This window comes from Camelina sativa, chromosome 2 (assembly GCF_030686135.1).
Source record: "Camelina sativa cultivar CO46 ecotype springtype chromosome 2, ASM3068613v1".
Classification (NCBI taxonomy): Eukaryota; Viridiplantae; Streptophyta; class Magnoliopsida; order Brassicales; family Brassicaceae; genus Camelina; species Camelina sativa.
Genome location: NC_141881.1, coordinates 24,962,718 through 24,982,070, shown reverse-complemented (window position 1 = coordinate 24,982,070; position 19,353 = coordinate 24,962,718). Strand labels below are relative to the sequence as shown.

Sequence of the window (19,353 nt, the reverse complement as noted above, 5' to 3'; positions counted from 1 at the left end):
AGTTGGGCCTCGAGAGGCCTGATTTATATTAAATGGGCTTATTAGTGTAAGCCTATTTAAGGGGGTGTTATTGAATAATGGATTTTAAAAGATTTTGATGTATTTTGGAATTCAGCGTTATTCAATTAGGTATTTGAAAAAGTACATTAAAATCTGCTGTTATTGGACTTAACATTTGTTGGATGATTTTAAGTCACTTGTAAAATCACTGTTATTCTATTTCCAATGGATTTTGTTTCACTTTAGATTTTAACGTATTTTACATATAAAACATGAACAAAGACAATCCTAACAATTTGAAAGTATTTCATATCTCTCACACTTCTCGTAAGTATCTCTCCCGATCGATAAAATCTGGTCATTTCGTCATTGTTGTCATCATCGTCATCATCTTCGTCTTCGTCGTCATCATGGTCAGTCATCGTCGTCGTCATCACCGTCGTCATCGTCGTTATCACCATCATCACCGTCGTCATCACTGTCGTTATCACCATCGTCATCACTGTCGTCATCGTCGTCATTGTCATCACCGTCAGTTGAACTTGCCATCCTCAGTTCATCGACGGTATGGGAGATCATTGGAGCTCTGCATCAGTTCATCCACCGTATCATTTAAGAATACGTATAGATCATTGATTAAGAATACATATAGATCACTAATCATTGGAGCTCTGCATCAACTTTAATATAGAAAGCGTACGTCGATGTTCCAGATAAGCATCGCCACCACATTCTTATCTTGAGCTTAATTAAAATCTTAAATTTTGTAACAAATAGTTGACCACCGTATTTGATAAAAATATTATATTATATATGCATTTTTTTTTAGATTCTCTGTTTTGATTACAAACGATCTTGTTGTTCTCTATCCTTCCACTTGTTGAACCTTCTTCACTATCTTGATGCCACTAAATTAGCTAACCTCATTCCACTCGTTGAACTTGGTGCCACTAACTTAGCCAACCTCATTCCACTAACTAAATCCTCTTAACGAAATTGGTGCCATTAAATTAGACAACTTCTTTAGAAGTTTATATAACACCGTAAGAGAAAAGAAGATCAAAAAAATAGGTGCGCTACTGCAATCTTAAGTAATTGTTCTCGTATATCTTTTTTTAATAGTTATTAATCTATGGCAATTTTCTATCACACTTTGATACATTTTTCCTATGTGTCTTGTAGGTTACACTGCTATCTTGTTCAGCCTCATTGGGTTTCACGTGTAAGTTCATCTTTTGTATTTTTCTGAAATTATTAGTTATCATACATAATCTAGACGTATTCTTAAATGATACTTGATATTAAAGTTTATAGGTTCTTAGAATTTATGTTTACACTAGATGTATAATGGGATGTCATTTTACTAGAAGCATAATGGGAGATCCGCAACCACAAGGAAAGAAAAAAGGACCATATGAAACGTGGAATGCACGAGAAACAAAAATGTTGATCAGACTCCTCACAGAGGGTATCAACCAAGGTTGGCGTGATACAAGTGGTTGTATAAGCAAGATGACAGTGGAGAAAAAGATTCTGCCTGCTTTGAATTCTGCACTTCAGTGTGAGAAAACTTATAACAACTATCAAAGTAAATGGAAGAATTTGAAAAATCGCTATAATAGCATGCTAGAGCTGATTCGGTTTAGTTCTAGATTTGGGTGGGATCCCGTAACTAAAAAGTTTACAGCTCCCAACCATGTGTGGGATGATTACGAAAAGGTAACTGAGTTTTTAAAGTTTTATAATAGTTTATTTTAATAATTAGTAATATTATATATTTTTCTTTATAGGCACATCCAAGACAAAAAAGCATGCGTGATGAAACATTTGAAGACTATGAAGATTTACAGCTAATATTTGATGTTGGATTAGCGACGGGAAAAAATGCTGTTGGCTTAGGAGATGATACTGACGCGGAAACTTTTGGAGTTAAAGATAATGCACCATGCGAGTTATATTCAAGTCTATTTGGACATTTAGATGGATCTCAAGCATCAGGGTCGAGAGATTCAAGTATGCCACAAAGCAAAGGGGGGCAGAGAGATAAACAAAATCCTAAAAAAAGAGCTAAAAGTGGAGATGGTGAAGACTCTGGCAATTCGAATCCAAGCATGGATAGTATCCGTATGGAAAAGACGTTCACTGAAATGATTGAGGTAAGCAATCAAGTTGTTAGCTTGATACAACAACGAGAGGAAAGACAACAAAGAGAAGCCAACTCCAGAGAAGCTGAGAAGAAAAAGAACAATTTATGGGAAGCTATTAAAGAAATTTCTGATTTGGAGGAAAATGATCGTTATGATACATTGAATGAAATTCTTAAGTCGGGGATGAAAGAAGTGTTCATCAGCATTTCTATCGAAGAACGTATGTGTTGGATAAGACGCAACGTGTATTGATGTTTTTTTTTGTATTGTTTCCTTTTTTCCTAAAAATTGTTTGCTTCATTTGAAATCTACATTTTGTTGTTTAAAAAAAATTTATTGGGTAAATCTGTTCTCAATGAGCTTGAATCGGTATCATAGATCACTGTAAATCTTTAACTGAGGATCAAGGTGATTTCCAGAACTTTACATGCTCATACGAAAAAATAACAAAAAAGAAAAGACAGGTTCCAATGTTAAATGGAGATTCCATTAATCTTATGTGTGGCTCACAGTAAGATTCCCACTTTGGTTATAATTATTGTTTAAAATAGTACGAAGACTTAAGAAAAGAAGAGATCCAATAGACTTTCAAACTTTGAGCCACATGTAATTTATAAATAACTCACACCTTTCATAATTCAATGTCGATTATTTGATAACGTAGCTGCTTTTTTATACCGTAGTCAAGGTACTTTAATACTATACATTAATGTTAATTTCATTTTTATCATTATATTATTAAATCGATTTTATTGAACTGGTCAAGTTCTATCTTATTTGAGTTTACCTCAAATCTTTACTCTAGATTTTCTCCAACAAATATTCAACATAGATTTATTATATTCTATTTTCTGTTTTGATTACAAAATATAATTTCAAAATTTTATATTACGTCACAAGAAAAAAACCAGATCATTTTTATCAGACGTTTCATCTTTCTTCTCCTCTCAAATTGGCTTCTCATCGACTTTAGTTTTTTCCTTCGACTGTTTCACATGTAAGTTCGTTTTCTGCAGTTTTTTTTTTGAAACTCTTAATTACTTAAATAAATAAAAAATATTTCATACATGACTAATATAAACTATTTGTTTCCTGTACAAAGGTTGTCGGACGAAGAAGAAATCGAAATTGCAAGAGAGCAACTCGAGGATGAAGATTTGGATACAAAGATAATGCATTTGTTGGTGACGTTAATAGGGTTAGCACAAGTCTTCATTGCACATCAATATTTAAAACAGAAAGATTACATCGAGTATCCAATCCGACGACCTATCACAAGAATTGGATACGATTATATGTGCAATGTGTTACGAGAAGATAACGATCATTTTCGGGAGTTATATCGTATGTTTCCAGACGTGTTTCTGAAGCTATGTCAGCTTATACGAGATATGACGCATTTAAAAGATACAAGATTCATCTGTGTTGAAGAAATGGTTGCCACCTTCCTAATCACTGTTGGCCACAATTCAAGGTATGGTCACACTAGAGATAGTTTTGGAAGATCAAAATTTGCTACAAGTACAAATTTTCATAAGGTTTTAAAGGCAATAAATACAATTGCTCCGAGTTTGATGGCCAAGCCTAACCTTATGGTAGCTTCAAAAATAAGAGAGAGTACAAGATTTTATCCTTATTTCAAGGTATGTATATGTAGTCTATATTTTTTTTTTTTTGTTTACTATTGTGTTCTTTAAAACTAATATCTCAGTCCTATATTTTCTTTAGAATTGTTTGGGAGCAATTGATGGTACACACATACCTGCTATGGTATCTAACAATATCGCTCCAAGCTACCGTAATCGAAAAGGAGTAATATCGCAGAATGTATTGGCTGTTTGCAACTTTGATATGGAATTCATATACGTTCTTAGTGGATGGGAAGGTTCAGCACACGATTCAAAAGTATTATATGATGCTTTAACAAGAAGGACTAATAGATTTGTGGTTCCACAAGGTAATTCTTATATTTTATGATAAACTAATAATTTTATGTATCATATGATAAGCTAATAATTACATGTTATAAATTTTCTCTCAGGAAAATTTTACTTAGCTGATTGTGGATTTGCGAATAGACGTAAATTTTTGGCTCCTTTTCGAGCTACTAAGTATCACCTCCAAGATTTTATCAGCCAAGGTTGCGATCCGGAAACTCCTCATGAGTTGTTCAATCATCGTCATTCATCTTTACGAAACGTGATTGAGCGAATTTTTGGAGTTTTCAAATCACGGTTTACTATATTTAAAACTGCTCCTCCGTTTTCTTATAAAACACAGACAGAATTAGTGTTGGCTTGTGCAGCCTTACACAATTTTCTGCGCAAGCATTGTCGGTCAGATGAATTTCCTGTACTTGAAGAAGAATTTGGAGTTATTGATGAAGAAAACATGGAAGACAACACTCCATTAGATGGTTTTCAAAATAATGAAGAAGTTTTTGAGACTCAAGATCAAGAAAGAGAAAGTGCTAATATATGGAGAGAAGCAATGGCTCAGCAAATGTGGAGGGATGCAACTAGCTAATAATGAAAGCTAGAAGTGAGAATAATGATTTATGCAGTTTTAAGTATTTATTTTATTATAAATTTACTTTTTAATGTAAAGTTTTAATCATTTTATAGTTTAATTTTATATTTTAACAGTTGCAAAATTATTTAAAACACAAAAAGTAACCATGAGTGACGTAAAATTATTAAAACCAAATTAAAATGTTATCATTACTAGCTAATATATGGAAAGACATGTTTTTGATAAGGTAACGTAACGTTTTAATTTGGTTTTCACTTACAACACAATTTATAGATAAGTAATATTTTTTTTATTTACCTTAAAAAAAAAAAAAGTCCACTAGTAAAGGACTTTCAAATCCATCAGTTATGCTTTTCAAATTCACTTATAATGACATCAAATCCTCGTCTAATGTTTTAGAAATCCATTGTACTTTAAAATCCACTAATAATTCAAATCCATTAAAATCCTCCATCCAATAACACCCCTTAAGGCTCAAATTGTGTCAATCAAAATCAACACGTGCCTAAATTTGGACGTAACGAAACAGTGTGGGTCATGTAACTAGCTGAGATCTATTTAATGGACGGCTGAGATCAAACAGCAGGAGCGTAGGTGTGGTTGAGCTGTCGTTGACGACTTAAAGTTTTGCCTTGTTTATTTACGTGATAGCAACTTCCGACTTTCACGCGTGCGAGGTTTTATCCCTTTTCTTTTCTTTTTAGCTAAGAAATTTAATTTATTTATATATATGATATATCTAGTTTCTTATTCGCTTAAAATATTATTAGAAATTGTTTTTTATTGGTAATAATAAAACTGAAAAGGGAAAAAAAGATTGAAATGAGAAAAATTAATTGTGAAAGCGAAAAGGTAAGAGAGTGAAAGGGGAGAGAATCTCCAATATTGTAGAAACTTCCAGATTCATGACACTAGGTAATCTCAGGGACCATTCTCAGCTTCATTTTTTCCAGTCACTCACACTAACCAGTCTCCACCTCTTATCACCGGTTGTTGCCAGTTAACTCATTCTCTTCGCTATAAATGATAAGTCACAGATCCACCACCGTCACTGCTTAACTTACGCCGCACGTCACACTCTTTTCTTCTTCTTCTTCTTCTTCTCTTATTTTTCCTGGAGAAGAAGATGGAGAAATGTTGACAGAAGAAAGAGAGCACAGCCTGGGATTAGCAAAAAGAGAGTTTTGCCCTTGTCGGGAGTGTGCTCTCTTTCCTTCTGCCACCATCATCGCGCATTTGCGCCATGTTATGTGACCGTGTCGTGTGAGCGTACATGTTATGTATATAGATACTCTGATTTCTTCAACAAAGTTTCTTCACTATCAAGTAAGGTACGTAACTTGATATCAGTCTTTGATGATCTTGAAACTGTGTTTTTGCTATTTTGATTTGCTCTGTAAATCAAATCTATTTTTATTCTAGTTTCTAAGATGGGTTTATATGAAAACAGAAACCTAATCGTTCAATATAAATTCATTGAACCAAAGGCCACACAAAGTGTTATACAAAATCAAACAAATGAAATGAAGTATCTATCAAAATGAAAGAATATTAAAAGATATACTAAGATACAACGTACACGATGCTGTCTCCTTCTTCATCTTCTGAAACAATGTCATCGAGACTTAACCCACAAGAGAAAGACAATGTAGGTTTCTTCTTCGGTACCGGACTAGGCTCAACCTCATTGTTAAGTATCTGCAGAACACGTCTCATTGATGGTCTCTCGTTACTATCTGGGTGAGCACATTTCAGACCCACAAGCAACAGTTTCTTCATCATTTCTTCATCAAACTCACCTTTCAATCTCCCATCCACAGCTTCAAGAACTCTTCCTTCACTGTGCAATCTCCAGACCCAATCCACTAGATTCACAGTCTTTTGACTCTCAGGTTCTTTATCTATTGGCCTTCTCCCACAAGCAACCTCTAGAATCACCACTCCGTAGCTAAAAGCATCTGTTTTCTCAGTCGCAGTGCCGTACTGGAGGTACTCTGGTGCGAGATATCCCATTGTGCCAGCGGTCAATGTAGAGACAGGGCTCTTATCATGCTCCGTGAGTCTAGCCAGACCGAAATCTCCAAGCCTTGCGTTGAAGTATACGTCAAGCATTATGTTGCTCGTCTTAATATCTCTGTGAACCACTTGCTGCTCACACTCATGGTGAAGATAAGACAAAGCTGAAGCCAAACCAATCGCTATGTTCAACCTATGTGACCAGTCAAGAACCACAGCTCCTGTTTCTGATTCCTGATACAGAATCTTATCAAGACTCCCATTAGGCATAAACTCATAGACGAGAAGCAATTCACCTTTCTCGTTACACCAACCCTGGAGCTGAACAAGATTCTTGTGTCGCAAGCAAGCAATGATTGATAACTCTGCCAAAAACTCTGTTTTGCCTTCAGTCGAGTTACGTATCGATCTTTTCACAGCAGAGATCGTCCCAGATGAAACAAACAAGGCTCTGTAAACATTCCCAAACGCTCCTCTCCCAATGACTCTACTCGAATGAAACCCTTTCGTAGCTGTGTAAAGCTCTCTGTAACTAAACTCTCTTAAACCAGTGATTTGCTCACTCTTAAGCTCCTTCTCTGCTTTCACATTCTTCCATCTCTTCAAAGTGAAGTACCCAAACACCAAGAGAGCTAAACAGATAAACACCGGACAAGAAATACCAAGTCCAATAGCAAGATTGTGCCTTCCCCTCCTCTTCTTCTTACTCGGTACAACCACAGGACCATTCACAACAGAACTATCAGAAACGTTGTGTAAATGATTAGACTTGGACCTCACCGGAAGAAACCCAGAAGTCTTGAAACTCCAATTCTCAATGAGATGAACCTCAGTGCTTCCTTCTGTTGAACCTGAGAATCCAACATACATCTCACCGTTCAAGAACGGAGAAAGATCGATCTTAACTGATAAAAGAGGCTTCTCTGGCTTCTTAGTTGTGGAAACAAGATCAGTATAGCTCAAGAACACGTTCAACAAACTCAAATCGTTCTTGTAATCGATCCAAGAAGTGATCGATTTGCCAGACTTGAGATCAATCGAAGGAGGATCCGAACTCGCTATTGAGTTCAAACTATCAACATCCAAACCAACGTGATTACCGTTAAGATCGTTGAAGTGAGGATCGAGTTTCGTATCGAATTCGATAGCGACGAACCGGTTCTTCATCGGCTGAGAGGAGTTAACCAAACCCAAGTAACCACCGGGACTACCGAGAGTATCGTTGTCGTGAGAGAGGAAGAAAGCGAGACCGTCTCCGGCGGAGGTTGGATCCGGGTTTAGGTTTTGAACGGAGAAGGAGAAGTGAGTGGAGAAAGACGCCGTGGTGTTCGATTCAGGATCGTAGAAACGGATCGGAGTGTTGTAGATCACAGTACCGGAGCTTGTATCGGGAACGTTTAGCTCTCTCGTGAGTCCGACGACGCCGTTTCGGAGATGCGAGTCGCCGAGGAACGTGAGGTTACGAATCGTGAATGATTTGAATGCGAAGTTCACGTTTTCGGATGATACGAAGACTTGATTCGACATGGATAGTGCTGTTATCCATGTGAAGAAGAGAACAAGAAGCTTTCTTGAAAGAGACATTAGAGAGAGAAGAGAAGAGAAGAGAGAGATTTTGTTATTACTGTGGTGGGAAAATGGATTCGAATTGGATTATGATGAAGAAGGTGAGGGGTACTATTGTAATTTGTGTGTAGCAACGGTTATTAAAGGGTTAGCGGTGATGATACGGTGGCATTTTGAGAGTGGGAATAAAAAGTGTGTAGGAGCGGGTCGGGTGGGGTCTGGTTTACATGGGACGCAGAATTCTAAACTGACCGTTTTAAATGGGCATCTCTGTATTCTATATAGCGCCACCACGTGAAATAGAATAATGTGTTATTGATCTTTTACTTCATTTATTATTTTATCAGACTATTTTCAATAACTCAATTTGACTCACCAACTAGTGTTTGACTATTTTATGTTACTATACAAAAACTCTGTTGATCAGTAAACATATCCGTTGTGCTTATGCAACTGTGAGTGAGTGCTAAGAGTCTTAAAAACCCAAATCATAGTCTTCAATTGTGAGTTGCGACTACTTTATTTAAGCCCCAAAGTCGACAGTAATTAAATACTATAATTAAGCGATCATGATCCAAAAAAGTTATGTTAACGAAATCGACATTTACAAAAATGGGAAGTAGTGAGAATTTGGTTATATTGAAAAAGAACAAATCTCTTGCTTTCACCGCCCTGGCTCTTCTTTCCACTAAGAAGAATCAAGAACAGAACCTTATAATATTAAACTAGCCGTTATGTATGAACATGAGCGTCAATAGGGATGACTAAATTAATTATTACATTACCCATTCACTGTTACATACATAAGAAGAAAGCACAAAAAAAACCTTGAGAGATTCGATTTTGATTGTCGGATACCTTGCTACAATAAGTAAAGAGAGATAGAGAATTCACAAACTAATTTTTAAGCTTCAAGGCTACTAAGGTTTATGTTCCTCATTTCCAGCAAAAGATACGAAACTTGAAACACATTGATACTTACTTTCTTTGAGGTGGTTCTAAGTTTTAATGTCACTGTAAATCTGACCTTTGGCTTCTCGTAGTTTATGCTATCTTGATTGGAACCTTGGAGGCAAAAGAACTGGAAGATTCAAAACAAAACTTATCCATAAGTATGGCGAAAACTAGTATGAAACTTTTATTTTATAAAGTGTAATCGAGAGATCTTACCTTCGCTTATATCGCATTTTCTTTTTACGGGGAAAGTAATTTTAGGATCAAGGCTTTGTTGGGGAATGACAGCGACCGTGACATTGCTCTTACTGTATGAATAAGAAGCGTTGGGGTAAACACAAATGGTAAATGACTAGTGAGAAATGAACATTAACGAACGAGAGAGCAATTCAGAAACAAAACCTGGCCCAAGTAGGAACGAATTTTTTGTTTGACATGTCGTAATTGTTGTCTTCCTCTTCCTCTTCGTCGTCTGAGCATTTGTATGGAGACATGTCGTACGATTCTTCCATTTCTTCAAATCCCATGTTGGGTTCTTCAGACATTTTCCCTGGATTGCTTATCACCTATAAGCACAACAATTGTTATTTATTAGAAGTGATTTCATCTCTCTTGGAGGCTGATTACGTCAACTAGTCCCCGTGTTCCTCGAATGGATCTCTTAGTGTCTAGCAAAAATGAGAGACTTGTACCTTGAAATAATTATCCCTGGAGCTTCTTAAAGTATTGGTATCGTCACTGGAATTACTCTTTGATCTCACTTCAGGGATCCTAGTATTCGCTTGTCCTCGGGGTTTCTCTGCATTATTTTGGTCTTCTTTGAGTTCTTTCTGTGCTTTTATCCTCGCATCCTAAAAATGTAATTAATTTAGCAAAATCTCCAACATCACAGTAGTTAAAACAAAACTTTGAAAAACAGAACAAGAGGAGGGCTCTTTACCATAGCATGTCTTTTCAATTCTTTTTCAGCTTGTAGTTTTTCATCAGCCTCTCTTTGCTGTCTCTGAATTTCTGCAATGCGTTGTCTTTTAGCTTCCTTCACCTTTTTGTCTTCTACTTCCCTCTGCCTTTTCCTATCAGCCATCTCAAACTCCTTTCTCTTCCGCTCTTCTTCTTTCTTTTTCTTTTCCATCTCTTGCTTCCAAGCAATTTCCGCCTCCTTTTTCTTTCGATCATCTTCTTTCTTTTTCTTCTCTATCTCCTGCTTTCTCAGATTTTCCTGTTCCTGTCTAGCCCTTTCAAGCTTCATAGCTTCCTTCTTCAGCTTACGATCTTTCTCTTTCTGTTCAGCAATCCGTTTTGAAGCCTCAGCAGCCTCCAGGGCCTTTACTTTGACATCCCTCTTGCCTGGGGGAAACGTGGATAGGGTCAAATCAGGTGAATAAGCAGCGCAAGAAGGTAGTAAAATGATACCTCCAATTTATTGGAACTTTCAAAAGCTTCATACTGGAAAGAGAAAACAATTACCTGTAATTAGTGCAGGTGCTGGTTTTTGCTGCTGCACAAGTGGAACGAACGAAGTGATGTTGGAGACGATGTTGTTGTGCCTAGGTTCTTTTTCTGGTAACCGGGGACCTACAGTTTCCAAACTCGAGTTACAAGACAACTTAGGCTTACTAATCCTGCTACTAGGTGGTTTAACATTTCTTCTAGCTCCACTTTGGTTCTCTTTACCTTTACCCGTGAACCTTCGGTTACTCTGCTTTCCCACTTTACTTTTGACACTGTTGCACTTAGCGGAAAAGCTGAATGCAGTATTGACAGAGTCTAGACTCTGTCGATCAACAAGAATCTTGGCTTCAGAAACAAGTGGAAGAAACTTCATAGGGTCTTCTTCATTAACATCACCAAGAAGTTTCATTTCGGCAGAGACATTCTCCCTTTCAGAACCAGATGCTTCATTGACAGCTTCAGATATCTCTTCCATGTTTTCATTCTCTTCAGCTATGCAAGGAAGTTCCAGAATTGAACTTCTTCGCTTCTCTGACCTCATAGACTTTGGAGTGTTTGTGCATAAGTTCTCAGCTTCCTCTTCTACGTTCTCATTCTCTTCGCTAATGCAAGGTAGGTCTGGTGTCTGACTGCTTCGTTTCTCTGAACTGGAAGACTTTTGCAAACTTCTATACCACAACTTCTCAGTCGGTGACGTGCAAGGATTACTAGCCTCAGCAGATGAGCCACCACCAGAAAGAGGCAGAGAGTCAGTGTACGATCTTCCTGTATAATCATGGTTAATCCCTAAGTTATCAAAGACAGAGCTACCCTCGAGATTCTGACTGAAAAACATGCCATCAAATAGCTCAGTTGAAACGGACTGATCCAAGTCTAGTTTTCCATCGAACTTAAATGTTTCAGCCAAATGTAATGACGGAGTGGTCCTGCAAGCAGACTTGCAAATCTGCTCTATCATGGCTGTACTTTCTGCTGTAGTTCTTGGAAGTTGGAAGCTGTCATGATTTAATTGGTTTTTGGAGCCGCTTTGATTTTCATCATCCGTTTGGATTATAAATCCCTCCAAAACAGGGGGGCTTCCATCGTCTGAGCTTATCAAACCCAAGGGTGGTAAACAAGGAGAACCATCTGAATCGCGAACAATGCAACTAGCTAATCCATGTGATGTTTCTCCAGCAAATGGCAAAAAGTGAATATTTTCTGATCTAACTCCGTGATCTGGAGCAATTTGACTCCTCTGTACACTTAGCTGTTCTGGTCTGAAGGAAGGTGAGGCAGGACTCATCAATCCAGCTTCCTTGAATAAGTAACTCTGTAAAGATCCATTTTCCCGGTTAATTGCACATCATACAGAACAAGAAACTATTCTGGAATTATTTTTGAACTATTTAGAAATTATTATGGAATTAATATTATTTTTTGTAGGAAAAGAGATTACTATTTAAAAGACATTAAATTTAAGAAGACATAGAAATAGTGCACATACCTCATCAAATCGTAACTCAGCTGAAGATGCAGATCCGATCATCTTTTGTAACTCAACACCATAGTGATCTGAAGATGCAGATCCAATCAACTTCTGTAACTCAACTTCATAGTTATCGAGGTTGTTACATGCAACTTCCTCCCGAAGATGTACTGTTTCCCTAACAGAATCTAACTCGAGATTGTCTCCCTGCAAAATATAAAATCCCACGATTCAAAAAGCATCTTAATTACATTTTGGAGGAAGTTCAAGACGCTCATATATTGAGCTGTCCCAAGACATAGGGAAAGAATATTCACCCCTGGGCTTGGCGAAAGCACTCTACTAGTTGTTTTTTCCAGGGTTCTTCTCCGCTTATTCTGCCGCATGGATCCCCCAATGGAGGAACTAGAGCAGAAAAATTCCTGAATCGAGCTCTCTGGATCATGAGAATCTTCTGTTTCTGTACATTTTTCATCTCTTTTAATTGGGGGAACACCTTTTTCATAGGATGTTTCATGTTGAGCTCTCTTTCTCGATGCATCTAAATGGCCAGTAAATGTATTTGACTCTGCAGGTTCATCCTCTCCTACTTTTAAGCCAGAGCGCCTTGCATGCGATTCCATTTCTTGTACCATTTCTATTTTTAACTCACTGTGCTCCAAAATTTCATTGTCAGCCGAGAGATTTACTCCAAAATCAGTGAGATATGGGAGATCAAACACCTTTGCAGCGGATGCTGGGGTGGGGACCTTCTCCATTATTGATTTTTCTTGAATTTTCACTGGAACCTCATGGAAATTGCATTCTTCATTATCATCAAAATGGGTTGATGCAGGCTTCACAAAAACAGGGCGATCAGGGATTCCCAGCGATGAATTTCCTTCTCTAACTTCAAGCTGTTTGTCAGCCGATTTATGATAAGAGCCAACAGAAAGATCCTTATATTCATTTGCTGATTCCTCTTCTGTGGCTGAGCATCTTGGCCTACTAATTCTTTCATGGCATTGGCTACTCCCAGCATTTGTCACTGAACCCAGTGGCAGCATTTCTTTGGACCCACAACTAATATCACATCTTTTAGAATGGTCAATCAAGTTTTCCGGCGTAACGCTTTCCTGAAGAATAGATTCAACCACCAATGGCTCAACTACCGTGATGTCAGTTTGGTTTGAACTTCTAGAATTTGAAATACTGCTACTTTCAATCGATACACCATTGCTATCTTCCTCCACTAAAGCTTCACCAATAACAGCAATGGGCTTCAAAAATTCACTTTCATCGTCTGAGTGCATTACTGAGTCTCTCGACTGCAGTTCAACTAAAGGGGACTCAAAAAAGCCCAAAAGCTCAGTCTTGGACATAGAATCTTGGATTGCACCCGCACATAAGGTCTCATCTGGGGAGATGCCCGTTTGGTTTACCCTTTCAGCACTTGAACATCTGTTCGTGTCAACACATTCACCCTTTTCTTCTGATTGATCATTGCTAGTTATATTTTCAAATACTAAACCTTCCACATCAACAGTAGAGGGATTCAGTGAATCTTTTACATGGCTATCTTGCAGTACTAACATTGAATCTCTTGGCTCCACATCAACTGGAGAAGACTCAACAGAGCCTGAATGCTCGGTCTTGAATCTATCTTCTCGAGCATTACTTCTGGATGTTGCAATGATTCCAGATTGAAAGATGCTCGTTTCAGCATTTGTCATCATAGAAAGTTCATTAGTCATAGATATTGCTTGAGGTAATTCTACTTCATGAGCAGCCCGGTCAGAGGGATTTGAATTTCTTGACTGAAAGTTACCAGAAAAGGAGTTGCTTGATTCCTTATGTTTCTCCTTGGCGCTATCTTGACTTGAGCTTTTAGATCTTGTACTTCCATCGAGATAAGCTGTTTCACTGCAACTTCTGCTTTTGGGATCATCCACTTGCTCGGTACTTCCATCGAGATAAGCAGTTTCATTGCAACTTCTGCTTTTGGGATAATCCACTTGCTCAGTACTTCCATCGAGATAAGCAGTTTCATTGCAAGTTCTGCTTTTGGGATCATCCACTTGCTCATCTACTTCGGCAGACCCTTCTTTAATTGTCTCATTGCACTGTAATAAGTCAATGTTATTCACATGACCAGACTCGGGTACAGATTCTGGTACACTAGAAGCATAAGCATCCCCGCTCAAAGTTTTTTTCACCGAATCCACTTTCTGATGCAAGGTAAAAGACTCCGTAGTTAAACTAGTTTTAATACACTGATCCCCTCCTTTAACTTGAGAATTGCTGTTCTCTTCTTCGTTTCCACACTCTACATCATTCTCATCATGCTTAAATAACTTAATCTCACTAACACTGTCAGACCTTAAAGAAGCAATCCCAAAGCCTATGTTTCCATCCGGAGAAGATTTGAGATCACTTCTACTTTTTGAACGGCTTTTCGACGCTTTGGCACTACTACGAAGCTCCAAAGCTTTCTGACGTGACCTTGATCTCTGCATCTTAGCAAGTGATAATCCAGGGTCAAGGTAAGCGTCTGGATCATTTTCTTCTTGACGATAACCGGGAGGTGATGGTTTCCGCTCACAACCAGTAGTTGGGACACTTTTGAGAACCTTTTCCCCTTGGCTACATCCAGGAGATGTAGCATCAACATTAGTTTCAACTGTCTGATTCTGAGAGTGTTCAGGAGATGAACAACTTTGATTCTCTCTGCAATCGATTGAGACACTTTCTGGCAATCCCTCTTTCTCATGGACATCTCTAGGAGGTGCAATATTAGCATCCTGCTCATGAGAATGATTCGAAACATGTCTGACTAAGTTGTGTGAGAGGTCGTGTTGTGGTTCCTCTTCAAGCAACTGCTCTTCTATCAGGTGATTATTTACCACAGACGTCAGGTCTTGTCTTACTACATTGTCAGCTAGACACTTGACAGGCCGTTGGTATGAAAAGGGACGACGACCGCTAGGACAAATGATGGAAGGTCTTGATGAAGGAAATAGAAGTTCTGATATAATCTCCTCCTTATTCAACTCTGTATACATACAAACAAACATCAAAAGTAAGTATCGGGACCAAAAAGTCATCTATTCAATCGTAACTGAAACAATTATACAAGCAATGTATGTTAATACTAGTCTTAAGTCGATTGTTTCGACTAGCACAAACACTTGTCTACTAAATAGGAACAGCACGAGCTCCTAAAACCTCTTCAGAGCAAACTCAACATCAAATTGTGCTTTTAAACCCTAAAACCAATTCAACAACAAATTATGATTATACGCTTTATAAATTTTCAATCCATCTCCGGTAAAGTATCAAACAACTTCACAGCAACAATACCCAGTAAAACTGCGTTGACGAGAGGAAGAAATCGATCCCTAAAAACCAAAGAATGCTATTAATTGGCTCCAATTAGCCAAAAGAAATCCACAATTACGAACAATGCTTCGAGAATCAACCAGAAATTGAAAACTATGTCAAACAAAATATTGAGCAAACTAAAATCAAATTGAGGAACTACCGGAAGTTTGGGAAGGTAGAGACGGAGACCAAAGCCACGGCGGAGGAGATACTCCGGCGAGTAGGCATTTGGAGGCTAAATGGTGGTCATAGAGATCTACTTGTTGCTTAACCTGGTCGACGATTCGCCTCTTCCTCTCAAAGATCTGAACGAAAAGATTCTCAATCTTCACATTCTCCGGCTTCCCCCTCGGATTCTCCTTGACGGAAAACATCTCCGACGACCTTCTCTAGAGAGAGAGAGACTGTTAGCGCGGATTTGAATTTCAAAATTTAGGGATAAAGATTCATTTTCGCTTTCGTTTTCGTTTTCCCTTATTAAAAGATTTTTATTTAAAAAAAAAAAAAAAAAACCTCGCTGATTACCGTTTTATATTCATTAAAAATTCTTCACCACTTTATACTTATACGATGTCGTTCGCTTTATTCTTTTCACCGTGTCGTCGTCGTCGTTTTGTCTCTCCCTGAAACAAAATATTCGCCGGCGTAATCGTTAGAGAGACTCAAATTCGAATTCGATCATCAAAGTTCAATGGATGTTCCCTTACCAGTCGATAAATTATCCGATGGATCAAACTCTGAGTAAATTTTTCGAAGCTTATTCTCGATTTTCGATTCCCTTCATCTGCCTCTTTTTGATTTATTTTTTCCCGATTGGTTGTGTGAAATCAGGGAAAAAACTTGTGTAGTGCTTGTGGCAACTGGGAGTTTCAATCCTCCTACTTTTATGCATTTACGCATGTTTGGTGAGTTTTTTTACAATTAGATCAGTTAATATAGAATTCAACGTTCCTATGTTTATCAATGTCGTGTGTTCAGATACGATCAATTCGAAATTTCACACATTTTTGAGGCGTTATGATCAGTGTTTGACTCGTTTCAATGGGAAAATACAACAGTGTTTACTGTTTATAGTAGCTTAGTAGATTATGCCTTGTTGTTTACTTGCTCAGTGAAACTATTCTTTAAGTATCTGATTGTGTTAGCTTTGTATATTTTGGTTTACACAACCAGGATATGACAAGATATAACAGCAAGATTTAGACCGTTTCTGGATTGTTCATGTCAAACGAGAGATCTTGCTGCGACCGTATGTTCAAATTTATATGTGCCATTACAGTGAACTGATAAGCTCTCTCTTTTTCGTCTTTAGAGCTTGCGAGAGATGCGTTACACTCAAAGGGATTTCATGTTCTTGGAGGCTATATGTCTCCTGTTAATGATGCATACAAGAAGAAGGTATAATATAACTCTTGCTTCTTGAGAATCTTAGTTTCTTTTTCAATAAATGACTCTTGTTTTTCTAAACCAATGCTATAATGGACATGTTATGTGGTGATGATGAAACTATGAGCTTCTCTTTCTTTTTAGCTTCTAAAGTTCTTCTATTTAATTTCCTTTAGATATATATAATAAAATCATCAGGTTCTGTGTAGGGCCTTTTATCTGCAGAACATCGTTTAGAAATGTGTAATCTGGCCTGTCATAGCTCTGACTTTGTAATGGTTGATCCATGGGAGGTAATTTCTCATCCCTCGAAATTTTTTTAATAGGTTCTCTTTAGAGGAACAAAGCATTGTTTACAAAACTGTGGAAGCTGTTTCTACAGGCATTTCAAAGCAGCTACCAACGAACTTTGACGGTTTTATCAAGGGTCAAGACTTTCCTTACAAAAAATCGACTTCTACCTGAGGGTAAGATAACTGCAATAAAACTGTCATTTGTGACCTTTAGCATCTTTTTTTTACTCATAGTTGATGTCATTTACATTTTTGTGTAATTGCTGGATCGTCTCAATGTGGTTGCTATGTTTCATCATACGTGATAACTACTACCAAATGACAAATTTATAGTATGTCGTTTCTAATGCTAGAGTCTCTCAAAGTCATGCTACTATGTGGCTCGGATTTACTGCAATCTTTCTGCACTCCCGGTGTTTGGATCCCTGAACAGGTAAACCAAGGCAGCATTATTATTATATAATCAGAGATGTGTTTTATCGATTTTACTCACAGTTATGCTCGTTTTTCAATATTGGGGTTTTGAAGGTTAGAACTATTTGTAAAGAATATGGCATTGTGTGCATCCGAAGAGAAGGACAAGATGTTGAAAATATGATCTCTGGTGACGAAATCTTAAACGAAAACCGCGTAAGTATTACCAGGTTTCTTCTCTGATTCCGCTGTTTCAGTCTGTGATTAGTACACGGGTTTTAGTGAACAGTTCCACCACGGTTTCTTTTGCAGGCTAACATCAAAATCGTTGACAATTTTGTTCCTAATCAGATCAGTTCGAGTAGATTAAGGTTTTGTGAGATTTATCCTTTCTCAAGAACATTTCATCTCCACAAAAAAAAATGATTTCTCTTGCTCATTCCTCTGCTTCTTTCAGGCAATGCATTTCGCAAGGGTTATCGGTTAAATACTTGACTGAAGATGGAGTTATAGATTATATCAGACAACATCAACTTTACACGGAGCTTACATGACAAAAGCTGAGAGGATTATAATACTTCATCAGATCAAATATTACTACACAACCCATCAAATAATCGTGGTAAGCATATGTAATCAGATCAGATACATTTATTGAATCATCACCGGCTTTGGGAGAAGCACACTATGACGACAGCAAAACTCCCTAATGTCCGTCTCACTCCCATTGTAAGGGCATACCCTATACAATTCTTATTTATGTCGAAGCTCTGCCGATTTAAACTTACATATGGTAACTATGAAAAGGATAGAGTATTGTTCCATCAGTTATTCTCTTGAATGACTCACCATCATCTAATACAAAAACTTCTGACTCTTCCTAGCATGTTCTCCTTCTTCCTGTTTTGCTCGTTTTTTGACACGAAATACCTCCAATCTTCAGCACTGTACAAGACTCAAGACACGACCAAAAAGACACAAAAGACATAAAAACACTCTATAAACGACTCAAAACGAGTATTAAACAAAGAACTAAAGATGCTAAAAACACAACATATCAGATTGGTTTGGGATTTGAATTTGGTTAGCACCATATCTATATATAAGACTATATTTATTATCCGTAAATGTAAAAAATGTCAAAAACTAGGGTGATGATGGTTTGATCCAGTTTAACTCATTTATTGGTGAAATGTTACTCTGCTTCCACTCACGTTGGTATTCAAAGCTGAGAGAATATTGCTTCCATCAGATCAACATTACTACACTACCCATCAAATAATCATGATAACGAATTTTAATCTTGGTCAAAAAAAAAAAACGTATTTTAATCAGATAAGGTACATTTATTGAATGCATGTGGGATCAAACATTACAAATAGAAAGTTACAACTCACAATGAAAATTAAAGAGAAAAAAAAAGATAACCTCCGAAACGTAAAAATACCCCAAATTAACTTAGTTGGATACTCAATCATTACGTCACATGTCTGATAGAATTGTTTCTCAAACGAGTCCTGATACAACGTTGAGAACAAAATATCTTATCATTGTATCCTTTGAAAAAAATCGGGAATGGACAACGGTCCCGACACCCAATGCAAATTGGCCGGCTGAGAGAACTGTTGAGAAGGATCCAAAATTCTATCCATTTTGGCCTCGTAAGTTTAGATGTCTTCACGACAACCGAGACGGAGTCTTTTATAGTATCACCAGGCTTCATGTAAATGTCTCTCCCAAGTAAACACTCAACATGAAGAGCGAT

General features: G+C 37.5%; 2 protein-coding genes and 2 pseudogenes across 5 annotated transcripts; 2 read left to right on the top strand and 2 right to left on the bottom strand.

Annotated features, from left to right (window-relative positions):
* The first annotated feature begins 1,346 nt into the window (after positions 1-1,346).
* LOC147949173 (uncharacterized protein At2g29880 pseudogene) lies at positions 1,347-2,399 on the top strand (annotated as a pseudogene).
* A 3,668-nt stretch (positions 2,400-6,067) lies between these two features.
* On the bottom strand, positions 6,068-8,586 carry LOC104732338 (putative L-type lectin-domain containing receptor kinase S.7 pseudogene; annotated as a pseudogene). The gene has a single exon (XR_015582612.1). The product of XR_015582612.1 is annotated as a putative L-type lectin-domain containing receptor kinase S.7 pseudogene (transcript).
* A 436-nt stretch (positions 8,587-9,022) lies between these two features.
* On the bottom strand, positions 9,023-16,007 carry LOC104732329 (uncharacterized). Of its 2 annotated transcripts, XM_087489181.1 has the most exons (10): positions 15,656-16,007; positions 12,453-15,166; positions 12,154-12,342; positions 10,890-11,979; positions 10,683-10,790; positions 10,156-10,562; positions 9,908-10,066; positions 9,618-9,781; positions 9,432-9,523; positions 9,023-9,342 (listed from the first exon to the last, which is right to left on the bottom strand). In XM_087489181.1, the coding sequence occupies exons 1-10, from the start codon at positions 15,867-15,869 to the stop codon at positions 9,311-9,313; spliced, it is 5,169 nt and encodes a 1,722-aa protein (XP_087345307.1). In that variant the 5' UTR covers positions 15,870-16,007; the 3' UTR covers positions 9,023-9,310. The 2 variants fall into 2 exon arrangements, with proteins under 2 accessions (XP_087345307.1, XP_087345303.1); XM_087489177.1 differs by having other exon boundaries at positions 10,683-11,979.
* LOC104732319 (nicotinamide/nicotinic acid mononucleotide adenylyltransferase) lies at positions 15,972-18,375 on the top strand. Of its 2 annotated transcripts, none has more exons than XM_010451852.2 (9): positions 15,972-16,236; positions 16,327-16,400; positions 16,808-16,893; positions 17,091-17,174; positions 17,264-17,348; positions 17,528-17,607; positions 17,703-17,804; positions 17,901-17,959; positions 18,046-18,375. In XM_010451852.2, exons 1-9 carry the CDS (start codon positions 16,187-16,189, stop codon positions 18,140-18,142), a joined length of 717 nt encoding a protein of 238 aa, XP_010450154.1. In that variant the 5' UTR covers positions 15,972-16,186; the 3' UTR covers positions 18,143-18,375. The 2 variants fall into 2 exon arrangements, 1 of the variants encoding a protein (XP_010450154.1); XR_015582605.1 differs by having other exon boundaries at positions 16,059-16,236; positions 17,508-17,607.
* Positions 18,376-19,353: the final 978 nt, after the last annotated feature.